Source organism: Sorex araneus, chromosome 9 (genome assembly GCF_027595985.1).
Source record: "Sorex araneus isolate mSorAra2 chromosome 9, mSorAra2.pri, whole genome shotgun sequence".
Taxonomy (NCBI): Eukaryota; Metazoa; Chordata; class Mammalia; order Eulipotyphla; family Soricidae; genus Sorex; species Sorex araneus.
Window position 1 is genome coordinate 2,532,937 of NC_073310.1, and position 12,194 is coordinate 2,545,130.

General features: G+C 65.7%; 1 protein-coding gene across 4 annotated transcripts in view; it reads left to right on the top strand.

The window, feature by feature from the left end:
* PITPNM2 (phosphatidylinositol transfer protein membrane associated 2) overlaps positions 1 to 12,194 on the top strand; it is a 58,054-nt gene that overhangs the window by 36,554 nt on the left and 9,306 nt on the right. For all 4 annotated transcript variants that reach the window (XM_055117892.1, XM_055117895.1, XM_055117894.1 and 1 more), the window contains exons 2-11: positions 531 to 698; positions 4,344 to 4,558; positions 5,414 to 5,535; positions 5,826 to 6,053; positions 6,897 to 7,211; positions 7,518 to 7,613; positions 8,661 to 8,765; positions 10,047 to 10,117; positions 11,551 to 11,798; positions 11,968 to 12,157. In XM_055117892.1, the coding sequence (XP_054973867.1) occupies positions 621 to 698; positions 4,344 to 4,558; positions 5,414 to 5,535; positions 5,826 to 6,053; positions 6,897 to 7,211; positions 7,518 to 7,613; positions 8,661 to 8,765; positions 10,047 to 10,117; positions 11,551 to 11,798; positions 11,968 to 12,157 (1,668 nt within the window). In that variant the 5' untranslated portion in view covers positions 531 to 620. The remainder of the gene's footprint in view (positions 1 to 530; positions 699 to 4,343; positions 4,559 to 5,413; positions 5,536 to 5,825; positions 6,054 to 6,896; positions 7,212 to 7,517; positions 7,614 to 8,660; positions 8,766 to 10,046; positions 10,118 to 11,550; positions 11,799 to 11,967; positions 12,158 to 12,194) is intronic.

Sequence of the window (12,194 nt, forward strand, 5' to 3'; positions counted from 1 at the left end):
AGGACCCAGTCGCTCGCTCTGGGGGAGCAGTGCTCGGAGCCCGTGGGCTGTGCTCTGGGGACCCTTGAGGAGAGCCCCCGCCCCGCCCGAGCCCCCCGAGCCCGGTGTGCCGTCCCTCACCTGCATGTGCCCACTGTGCTTCACCACAGGTGACTCAGTGCCTCCACCGTGACGCCCCGGCCCCCGCACCCCCCCCCCCCGCTCTCCTGCCCTCCCCCCCACACCTCCCTGTCACCAGCGGCCCCTCAGCACCCCGCCAGCCGCCCACCTCCTTCACGTCCTGGGGAAGCTCCGGCTCGCGCGGGGTCTCCCCGCCCGCCAGCCCCCACGCGGGGACCCCAGCCCCGTGTCCTGACCAGGGCCCACCCGTGTCCTCTCGAGACTCCTCAGCCAGCCCCGAAGCCGGAACATGGGTCTCCAGGTTGCAGGCTGGGCTCTGGGGGTGGCACCATGACGTGTCCCCTCAGGCCGCCCGAGCTCGGGGCCCCCCTCCTCTGCAGGAAGTGACCCTGGTGTGTCCTCCCGCGCAGGGGTCCTCGGTGAGCCCTGTCATGGCCGTGTAAGCAGCCGCGCCCAGCACCCCGCGACTGTCTCCCACCGGCGGGAAGGCGGCGTCCAAGATGATCGTGAAGGAGTACCGCATCCCCCTGCCCATGACTGTGGAGGAGTACCGCATCGCCCAGCTCTACATGATCCAGGTGGGCCCGCACCCGCGCGAGGGGGAGGGCAGCAGGAGGTGCAGAGGCCACCGGCCAGGAGCACGGGGCCCGGAGTCCAGCCGGATCCTGACCGCCCCCAGCAGCTCCAGTGTCTGGGGGCTCGTGGGTAGACCCGACCCCTGTCCCCCGTCCCTGGGGGCCCCTCCCAGCTCCCGCCTTCCTGGTGCCCCTGGCCCTGCACCCCCCCCCACTGGTGCCCGTCCCCCTGTGGCCGCTCCCTGCAGCCCCCCGACCCAGGAGGCCCCCAGTCAGCTCAGCCCCTCAGGGACGTTGCCCTGCGCCCAGCCTCAGGGGCGCCTCTCGGCCCCCTGTCCAGCCACTCGACCCTAATTATCCCTGGGTGCGGCCCCGAGGGGCCCTGTCAGCAGCTCAGAGCAGAGCCGCCCCTCCCCCGCCCTAGAAGAGCCTGTTCTGAGCCCCCAACTCAGCCCCTCCAGGCACCCAGCGCGCCCTCAGGGGAGGTGTGTCTAAGCGATGGTCCCATCCTCCTGTGCAAAGACCCTCCCCACACCCCTGCCCCCCACTCCCCCACGCACCTGCCACTCTCCCCACGCTCCCCCACATGGTCCCCTGAGCACCCCCAGGTGTGGCCCTGTGCCCCCAGAGACCCCCAAACCTCCCCTGCAAAGGCTCAAACACGGGGGCGGCCTGTGTGCTGGCCCGGCTGTTAGCAGTATGCCGGGGCGCCTGCAGGGGGCGCCAGGGAGGCTCTCTGGCTTCAGGCACTTGCCTGGCTGTGAGCCAGGCGGTGAGACCGGACCCCCAGCCTGTAGTCCATGGCCCAAAGGTGGCCCAGTGCCTGGGCCAGGGCTGCTGCGGGGCCCGGGGAGGGGAGAGTAGGGGGGAGGGGGAGCAGAGGCCCGGGAAGGACGTGTGCAGGGCAGAGCCCAGGGCCGAGGGGCCTGAGGACCCCCCAGACCCAGGGGCTTCTGGGAGCGCCACCCGCCTGCTCTAGCTGCCCCTGCCCCGTGCCCCCCCTCCCCTCGCTCCCTGGCAGCCGCAGCTCTGGGGACCCCGAGGTGCCCGGGCCCCCTTCCGACTCCCTTCCTCTCAGTCTTGGGCCCGTTTTCTGGGCCACAGGGGGCTAGGGAGGAGGCTTGTGAGTGGGGCTGGGTGGGGCGGGGCTGGGTGCAGGCCCCTCACCCCTCAGCGCCTCGTCCTCTGTGCCGTCTGGCTCTGCCCGTCTCCTCTCCCTGGAGATCTCAGTGCCGGCGGATCTCCTCTTGTGTTTGGGGGTGCCCCCGAGGCAGTGCTCAGGGGCGGTCGGCAGGAGCTCCGGTGCCAAGCCCCTCGCTCTGACCAGCTGCACCTGCACAGACCCCGACTCCCGGCAGGTGGGAGTAGGAGCTGCCGGGGCCAGGGTGGGGGCGCGTGTCCACCCACCGTCCACCCACGGGCTGCTCCACTCCGTGTGTCTGTCCGGAGCTTGAGACGCGTCTGCTGGAGTTTTCCGAGCGCTCGGGATGGAGTTCTCTGTTGAACTCGTGTCACCCTGTCGAGATTCATTCTCCACGGCAGCGCTCTCACTTGCTGGCCAGCGTCCTCTGGGTCACAGCTGTCTCTTTCCCAGTGGGCGGGGGTGTTTCCCCGGCTGCTGCTGGTCCTCCTCCCTCGGGCCCATTCCGTCCAGCCTGGCGCTTCCAGTTCCGAGCAGGCTGCAGCTAGTGGCGGGATTTCCTCTTTTTCCAGGCTGTGTAGTATTCCATTGCACACGCGGACCAGGACACGGCCTGTCCACCTGCCCTTGGCCTTTGCAGTTCCCACATCCTGGCTGTTGCCTTCGGCAGCTCCGTGAACACACCTGCGTCAGGATTTTGTTTTCAACTTTTCCCTCTTCTTTGGTTAATTTATGTTTTTGATCTTCCATTCGTTTGTCCCTTTGGTTTCTGTGCGTTACCATCTGCAGTGGCAGGAGTCGGACCCAGGCCTCCCCTGCGGGGCCAGCGCATCTGCTAGCCAGCCCGGGCCCGCTGGCCGCGTGTTTCAGAAACCATCAGGGCTGAGTGCAGCCTTTGTGTGCAGGAGGCCCGAATTCTGTCCCCAGCACCACCTGGTCCCCAGCCACCACCAGGGTCAACACGCCACCCCCCAAGAACCAGAGTAGCCTCCCCCACTGCCAGGAAGTTGCTGCTGATATTGTGGGCTGACACATCTCACCCCAAAGTTCAAAACGAACCCCCTCAAAAATCAGTCACGACCGTATCTAGGGCCAAGCAAGGTCCCCCCGAGTCTCCGTCTGGGCTCTTAGACGTCGGCCTTCAAGCCTCAAGCCCGTAGGAGGCAGTGAACCTGCGTCTCTCATGCAGGGAGAGCTTGTGCAGGAGCGTTTGTAGGGAAGATCCTCACCCCTACCAATGGTCATTGGCTCCCGGGGCTCACGGGCCCTCGCCGCCCCCCAGGGCCTCTCCCCCAGCCCGTTTGGGCTACTGTTGTTCTGCTGAAAGTGTCGTGAGGGCTCGGGTCTGTTGTGTTGGCTTTCTGCAGGGTTGGGTGCTCCCCAGAGTGCTCAGGGGCCTGGGAGCAGCAGGACCACGACTCATAAGGCCCGGAGATCTCAGACCAGGGCAGTGGGTGGGGACCCGGCCAGTCCCCGGAACACTCTCCTGGGCCTTTGCTTTATTTTCCGGATTGTTCTGGTTTTCAGGCCCCTGAAAACCCAGACAAATTTTAGGCTATGTTTTCCCTTTCCGTCAAAACCCCTCTGGGATTGGAGTCAGGATCGCCGGGACTGTGGGTGCCCCTAGCACAGGGCTCAGCTCGCGAACACACGAGCAAAGCCGTCTGTTCGTCATTTGTTCTCTCCCCCCTCCCCCCCACGCCCCCGTACCAAGGGTCGGACCAGACTTCACGTGTGCAAGGCAGGGCTCTACGTAAGCATCGCCCTGGCCCGGTACTTATCATTCCTTACAATATTTCATGGTTTTGTCGTTTCTAAATACAAACCTTTTACCTCCTTGCTTAAATTTTCTTTGCAGTCAGTTTTATTTAGAAAATGAGAAGGGCTGGAGAGGTTGTGTAGGGGGTGCTTGCCTTGCACACAGCGGATCCGGTTCAACCCCTGGTGTCCCAGATGGTTCCCTGAGCATCGGCAGGAGTGATCCCTGAGCACAGAGCGAGGAGTCAGCCCTGAGCACGGCTGGGTGTGGTCCAGAGAGAGAGAGAGAGACATAACAGTGGCACCATCGCGCTGGGTGCCGTGGTTCTGGAGAGGCAGGCCGGGTGCGCCCCAAGTTGTGGGTTCACTGATGTCTCAGTGGAGCAGCTTCTTTGGTTTCCCTTCTTGCCTTGCCGTTGTGGGCTGATTCTGGACCTTGCGACTCTCGGATGAGAAACTTCCTGCTCAATTCTGCCGCTCTGGGGAGGCCACAGCGGCTTCCGCACGGCCGGCTCCTGGTCCCGGCCGCCCCGTGCGCCTGCTTCTCCTTCCCGGGGTCCCCGCGGAGCCTGCAGGCCCAGCCGGACAGACCCGCCCGAGCTGCTCTCGGGAGCCTGGGAGCACCCCACACTGACCGGGCGCCGGGCTCTGGGGGCTGGGCGGGGGCCTGACGGAGCTCGACCTCTCTGGGCCCTGCCCTCTGCGGGCACGCCCACCCCACGCGCATCACGGCGCTTCCGTCCCCACAGAAGAAGAGCCGGAACGAGACCTACGGCGAGGGCAGCGGCGTGGAGATCCTGGAGAACCGGCCCTACACGGACGGCCCCGGCGGCTCCGGGCAGTACACGCACAAGGTCTACCACGTGGGCATGCACATCCCCGGCTGGTTCCGCGCCATCCTGCCCAAGGCCGCCCTGCGCGTGGTCGAGGAGTCCTGGAACGCCTACCCCTACACCCGGACCCGGTGAGCGGCCCAGGCGGGGATCCCCCCGCAAGGCCAGTCTGGCCGGCCCCATGCGGCTCCCCGAGAGATGGGCCGGGAGGTGGCGGAGGGGGTCAGGGCTGGACACACACACACACACACACACACGTACACACAAACACACACATACACACACACTCATATACACATTCATATGCACACATACACACATACAGACACACACATATATACACACAAACACGCACACAAGCACACACATGACACATATATACACACATATACACACATACACACAAACACATATATACACACACTCATACATACAAACACACGCACACAAACACACACATACACATACACACATACACACATACTCACATACACACATCAACACACACATACACAGAAACACAAACATACGCACATATGCATACACACATATACACTTACATACACACAAGCACCCATATACACATAAACACATGCACACACACAGGAAAACATATACACACAAACATATATACACATACACATGTATACACACATATACACACAAACACACACAAGCTCGCATGCATACATATACATATACACATACACACAGATATACACAGTCACATACACATACATACATATACACATAAACACACACATACACATATACAAACATATGAGCAGGCATGCACACACACACACACACACAGAGCCAGGCAGGGCACCTCCGCGCCAGCAGCTGAGAGCACGTGTGCTGTGGGGTCCCCTGCTGGCCCTGTCTCCTTGAGGGGACCCCCTCCTGCCCCCTCCGCCTTGCTCTTCCCCGGGAGGACAGCTGGGCCACAGCCCTCTGGCGCCTGACCTGGCGGTGGCCGGCCACAGGTTCACGTGCCCCTTTGTGGAGAAATTCTCCATCGACATCGAGACCTTCTACAAGAGCGACGCCGGAGAGAACCCCGACGTGTTCAGCCTGTCTCCCGTGGAGAAGAGCCAGCTGACCATCGGTGAGGGCCGGCCAGAGCAGGGCCCCCCTGCCGCAGCCCCTGGCCAGAGAAGGATCGCAGGGGGCCGTGGGTGCGAGCCGCCCCCTGTCCCTCCGCCTCGGGCCCCCCGTGCTGCTGCTTCTCCAGCTCACGGTTCTCTTCTCCGGGGAGCCTGCCCGGCCCGGCCCGGGGCTTCCTCGGTGCCCCCGTGATCTGCCCAGCGCCCCCCTCCACGGGGTCACGGTGGGGACTGGGAGGGGGCTCGGGGTGGCCCCGGGCGGAGGCGGCGACCACTGTGCTTCCCGCCACAGACTTGATTGACATCGTCAAGGACCCCGTGTCCCCCGGCGAGTACAAGATAGACGAGGACCCCAAGCTGTTCCACTCGCTGAAGACGCAGCGGGGGCCGCTGCCCGACAACTGGATTGAGGAGTGCCAGCGGCGGCTGCTGCCCCTCATGTGCGCCTACAAGCTGTGCAAGGTGGAGTTCCGCTACTGGGGCATGCAGTCCAAGATCGAGAGGTTCATCCACGACACGGGTGAGCGCGGCGGGCAGCCTGGCGCCCTGGCCCTTGTGCCAGCCTCGCCCGGGGACAGGGTGGGTCCTGCCCAGCTGACCCTGGACGCTCCCCCCACCACGCCCCCCTGCCCCCGGCGACCCCGACTGAGTGTGAGGGAAGGCAGAGACCCGGCAGGTTGCAGCCCTGACCACTGGCCCCTTGGTCCTGGACCAGCGTTTCTGCTCCAGCGGGCTGGGGCGTCCACGGGGACAGTGGGCACCTTCGCGGGCAGGGAGACAGCGTCCGCTGGGGGGCCTGTAGCAGCAGAGGGAGTCCGAGTCCCCGGCGAGGCCGTGGCTCAGCAGGGGAGCGGGCCCTGGGCACGGTAGGGAAGCCGCAGACACGGGGACCCCTGGGACGAGCCGGGCTTGAGTCATGAGCCTCCTTGCTGGGCCCGGGGGATGGGGGCCCCCTTTTCATCTTCATGCTTTTGTGGGGCCTTTTTCTTTCTTTCTTTGGTTTTTGGGTCACACCCACCGGTGCTCGGGGAACCCTATGAGATGCCAAGGGTCAAACCCAGGTCAGCTGCGTGCAAGACAGCTGCCCTCCCCACTGTGCTCTCGCTCGGCCCCCCCAGTTTTATTTCTGGTGCCCAAGTCCTCCTGGTGGGGTCCCTGCTCAGCCTCCCCCAAACGGTGTCTTGTTCCCCCGTGGCTGCCCCAAGTCGGCCACACAGAGCTTGGGCCTTGGCTGGGGTTGATCCCGGCGGCCGCGCACAGCTGGGTGGGGGCTGGCGGGTGCCGTGAGGGCGGCGAGCGTGGGGCTGCGGGGGGCTGCGCGGGGGCCTCGGCGGGGCTGACGGCGCTCCCCCCCACCCCCCAGGCCTGCGGAAGGTGATGGTCCGCGCCCACAGGCAGGCCTGGTGCTGGCAGGACGAGTGGTTCGGGCTGAGCATGGAGCACATCCGCGCGCTGGAGAAGGAGGCCCAGCTCATGCTCTCGCGGAAGATGGCCCAGTTCGCCCAGGACCAGGAGGACGAGGCGGCGCCCCTGGAGCTGGCCCCGGCGGCCCCCGACCGGGCGCCCCGGGAGTCTCCCCAGCCGGGCGGCAGCAGCAGCGGGGAGCCCCTGGCCGGCCGCGGCCTCAAGAAGCAGTGGTCCACGTCCTCCAAGTCCTCGCGCTCGTCCAAGCGGGGAGGTGAGCGCCCGCCCTCCCGCCGGGCTTCCCTGCACCCCTGCCAGGGAGGCTCTCCCCGCACAGCCGCCTCCCCCCTCCCGGGGGCCCCAGCCCCCCTCCCACTCACCCCCCGCCCTCCCAGGCCTCGGTGGGACCCACACACCCATTCCGGGCAGGGCCAGGCCCTGTGACTGCCCCCCTGCACACACCGCACCATCCTGAAGGCTCTGGAAGCTTCCGCCTGGCTCGCCCCACTGCCTCCCGCTCCCCCCCGCGCCCCACCCCTGCCCAGAGCCGTGTCGGACTCGGCTTGGCTTTGCCTTCCAGCCAGCCCCTCCCGCCACAGCCTCTCGGAGTGGCGGATGCAGAGCATTGCCCGGGACTCGGACGAGAGCTCCGAGGAGGAGTTCTTCGACGCGCACGGTAGGCGGCGGGCGGCCCCGAGGGGCCCGGGGTCACCCTGGGGGTGGCAGGGCCGGGGGAGGGGCGGGACCCCTCCATTCTGTCTGGGGGCTCAGCCCCACCCGCCTACAGGTGTGCAGCCGGCCCGGGGGCGAGGCCTGGACCCCCGCCCAGAGCAGCGCCGGGTAAGGAGCTTCACAAACACCCAACTGGGGGCATTTTCAGAGTCTTGCAGAACTACCTTCTCGGGGTTTGGTTTGTTTCGTCTTGGGCCCACACCCAGCGGTGCTCAGGGCTTACTCCTGGCTCTGTGCTCAGGGATCCCTCCCGGCTGGGCTCAGGAGACCATATGGGGTGCCGGGGATCGAACCCTGGCGGGCCGCGTGCAAGGCAGGCGCCTTACGCAGTGCACTGTTGCTCCGGCCAGAGCCCCTCCGTTTCTCATTCGGGGGCTTTTTCCTTAACTACCCGCTGACGTTGCTGTTTTAGAGAATGCCCGTGAGCAGGCGATGAGCCTGTTGCCCCCAGCCCTGCCCGCGGCCCGAGCCCAGAGCAGAACACGCTGGGGGGTGCCCTCCCCGCACAGCCCACAGGGCTGCCCCGAGGCGAAGGCCTGAGTGGCCAGTGTCCAGGCGGAAGGGAGGCCCCGGTTCCCCACAGGCCCTGGAACTGGGGTTTCTGGGTCTCCTGTGATCTGGGTCCCCTCTGAGGGTGGGGGAGGGGCGTCTAGGCAGCCCATGAGGAACCTTAGCAGCAGGGTGCAGGGAGCCAGGCCTGCCGCAGGCGGGGGGCGCCGACCCCCGTCATCCTGCCGCTGTCCCATGCTGCAGCGGGGCCGGGCAGACACAGGAAGGGGTGCGGACAGGGGCCTTGTGATGGGGGGAGACACCATTCCCGGCCCCCGCAGGGGACACGCCCGGGACGGGGAGGAGAAGGGAACGTTCGAGAAGGAGGACGCCCTGACCCGTGTGGGGTGAGCAGAGGTGGACGTGTGGGGTCCAGGCTCTCTCCACAGGGCGGGGGTGCCGACCCGCCCCGCAGGGGTGCTGAGCGCTCTCTCCCCAACAGAGGACCTGTCCGACCCCGAGGAGATGTACCCCAAGGACATCAGCAAGTGGGACTCCAACGACCTCATGGACAAAATCGAAGGCCCTGAGCCCGAGGCCACGCAGGGTACCCGACTCTGGGAGCGGGGTGTGCGTGAGTGTGGGTGTGTGTATGTGAGTGTATGTGTGTGACCACAAGTACAAGTATACCTGAGTGTGTGTGTAAGAGAAATAATAGGAGCGTGTGTGTGTGTCTGAGTGTGACTGTAAGAGAGCAGGAGTGTGAGTTTGTGTTTGTGAATGAGAGTGTGTGAGTGTGTGAGAACAGGCATGTGTGAGAGAGGGCAGTGGCGTGTGTGAGTGTGAGAGTGTGTGAGAAGGCAGGAGTGTTTGTGAGAGTATGTGAGAACAGGAGTGTGAATGTGTGAGAGAGAACAGGAGTGTGAGTGTGTGTGAGAGGAGTGTGTGTGTGTGAGGGGAGTGTGTGTATGTGAGAGAGCAGGAGTGTGACTGTGCAAGAGAGGGCAGGAGTGTGAGTGTGAGAGGAGTCGTATGTTTGTGTCAGTGTGTGAGTGTGTGTGAGAGGAGTGTGTGTGAGAGAGAACAGGAGTGTGAGTGTGTGAGAGAATAGGAGAGTGTGTGAGTGTGTGAGAGGGCAGGAGTGTGTTGTGTGTGAGAAGAGTCGTGTGTTCGTGTCAGTGTGTGAGTGTGTGTGAGAGAACAAGAGTGTTTGAGTGTGTGAAAGAGAACAGGAGTGTGTGTTTGAGTGTTGTGAGAGAACAGGAGTGTGTATGAAAGGAGTGTGTATACGTGAAAGGAGTGTGTTAGAGAAGTGTGTGTGTGAGGAGTGTGTGGGGGGACGAGTGTGTTAGAGAAGTGTGTGTGTGGAGTGTGTTAGAGAAGTGTCTGTGTGAGTGTGTGTGTGTGTGAGGAGTGTGTGTGAGAGAGAACAGGAGTGTGAGTGTGTGAGAGAATAGGAGAGTGTGTGAGAGGGCAGGAGTGTGTTGTGAGTGTGTGAGAAGAGTCGTGTGTTCGTGTCAGTGTGTGAGTGTGTGTGAGAGAACAGGAGTGTTTGTGTGAGTGTATGAAAGAGAACAGGAGTGTGTGTTTGAGTGTTGTGAGAGAACAGGAGTGTGTGAAAGGAGTGTGTATACGTGAAAGGAGTGTGTGTTAGAGAAGTGTGTGTGTGAGGAGTGTGTGGGGGGAGGAGTGTGTTAGAGAAGTGTGTGTGTGGAGTGTGTTAGAGAAGTGTCTGTGTGAGTGTGTGTGTGTGAGGAGTGTGTGTGTGTGTGTGTGTGTGTGTGTGTGTGTGTGAGAGAGAGAGAGAGAGAGAGAGGGCAGGGTGCGAGCAGGGGAGTGAGCACCTGGACGGCCCCGCGGCCCGCCTCTCACGCCCCCTGTCCCGCAGACGGCCTGTTTCGCCAGAGCAGCCCCGAGTACCGGGTCCTCTCCAGCGTGGAGCAGCTGAACATCATGGAGGTGGGTGCGGGGCGGGCCGGGCGGGAGGGCGCAGGCCTCGCCACACCGTCCCAGCCGGCGGGGCCTCCTTCCCGCGCCCCCACGTCAGGTCCCTGAGGACCCACAGGTAGCCGCCCCCCGCCCAGGCCCCCAGGAAGCCCCGACCCAGCTCCAGATGCAGGAAGTAAAAGAATCAACTTGTAAATTCCAGATGAAAAGTAAGACGTCGGCCCCGGGCCCAGCCCGCCCGCGGTGCCTGAAGAGCGGGAGCCGCGCGGGCAGGGAGCGCAGCGCGCCCAGGCAGAAGTGAGCCCGCGGCGGCCCAGGGGCTTCCTTCCGGGAGCTCGGGGCCCGGGGCAGGGCTGCTGGGGGGGACAGCTCCGGCGTGTCAGGGGGCTCGAGCCCCCTGCGAGTCCGCCCGGAGACAGGCTAGCAGGGCGTCTCCGGCACCCGATGGACAGGGGCCGGCCCTGGGGCGGGGGGGGGGGCAGGCCAGTGGGGGGGGGGGCCGGTGCTGCTCCCAGCCACGGTGCCATCAGGCCGGAGACCCCGCCTTCCTGTGCCCTCTGGTGCCCCGGGCCCAGGCCTGCCAGCCGCCTGCCCCACAAGCTCTGACCCCGGCCCGACTCAGCCTGGTGTCCTGTGGGAAGGCAGCAGGGCGCAGGTCCCAGGGCCCCCTCAGCAGTCCGGCTTCCCACGGACAGGCCCACGTGGGGCCCGTCTGTCCCCGGGACGGTGCTGGGAAGCCGAGGCTGGTTGCTGGCTCTCCTGGGTGTAGCGCTGGTGGTCAGGGGCCCCTGAGCTCTGCCCACACCCAGCAGCCCGTGACCAGTGAGCACGGCGCCCTCGGCCGCCCGCAGCCACACCCATCAGCCCAGCCCCCAGGACCCCCTCTCCAGCCGCTGCCTGGGCCCTGGGGTCCTGCTGCTGACCGCCCTCCATGTCGCCACGTAACCCACGGCCAGCCTCCCCGCATGGACTCTAGATGGGCCTGAGCCCCTCGGGCCATCTCCCACCTCCCCGCACCTCCCCGCCCCTCCTCGGCCCTCTGCCCGCCAGAGTCGAGGGGGGTGGCACTCCGGGCGCTGGCAGCAGGTGTGGGGGACGGGTCCTGGGCCATCACCTCACTCTGCCCACCTGTGCCAGCTCCACATGGCAGGGTCAGACCTGCCCGCGCCCCCCGCCCCCCATCAGGAAGCTCTGCTGGCAGGGAGAGCCCAAGGGTGGCCGGGCTGGGCAGCGTGCCAGGGGCTTCACAGGGCAGCAAGCCCCCAGTGGGCAGGGGGCTCGCAGAGGGAGCTGCGGCAGCCCTGCCCCTGCCCCCACTCCGCCCGTGCTTGACCCAGGCCCGCCCGGGAGGAAACGAGCCCGGGCCCCAAACAGGCCTCCCGAGGGGTGACGGGCCGGCGAGGGCGGAGTCTCGGGGGAGCTGACGGCCGCCCCCACCCGCACAGGATGAGGCCAGCCCCCCGCTAGTGGCCGCGCCCTCCAAGATCCACGTGCTGCTGCTGGTGCTGCACGGCGGCACACTCCTGGACACGGGTGCGGGGGACCCCAGCTCCAAGCAGGGCGACGCCAGCACCATGGCCACCGTCTTCGACTCCGTCGTGCGGGTCCACTACCCCAGCGCCCTGGGCCGCCTTGCCATCCGCCTGGTGCCCTGCCCGCCCGTCTGCTCCGACGCCTTCGCCCTCGTTTCCAAGTGAGTGCCCCTGGCCCCTCGCTGGGACCCCCATTCAGACACGCAGGCCCCCCCCCCCCCCCCCCCCCCCCCCCCCCCCCCGTCCTGGAGGTGGCAGGACCTGACACGGGGCCCGCGGAGGTTCCGGGCTGTGGGCCAGCCCCTGACGCCGGGCCCCGCCCCTCCCCAGCCTCAGCCCCTACAGCCACGACGAAGGCTGCCTGTCCAGCAGCCAGGACCACATCCCCCTGGCGGCGCTGCCCCTGCTGGCCACCTCTGCGCCCCAGTACCAGGACGCCGTGGCCACGGTGATCCAGCGGGCCAACCTGGCCTACGGGGACTTCATCAAGTCCCAGGAGGGCGCGGCCTTCAGCGGGCAGGTGCGTTGTGCAGGGGGGAAGACAGTGGACCCCGCCG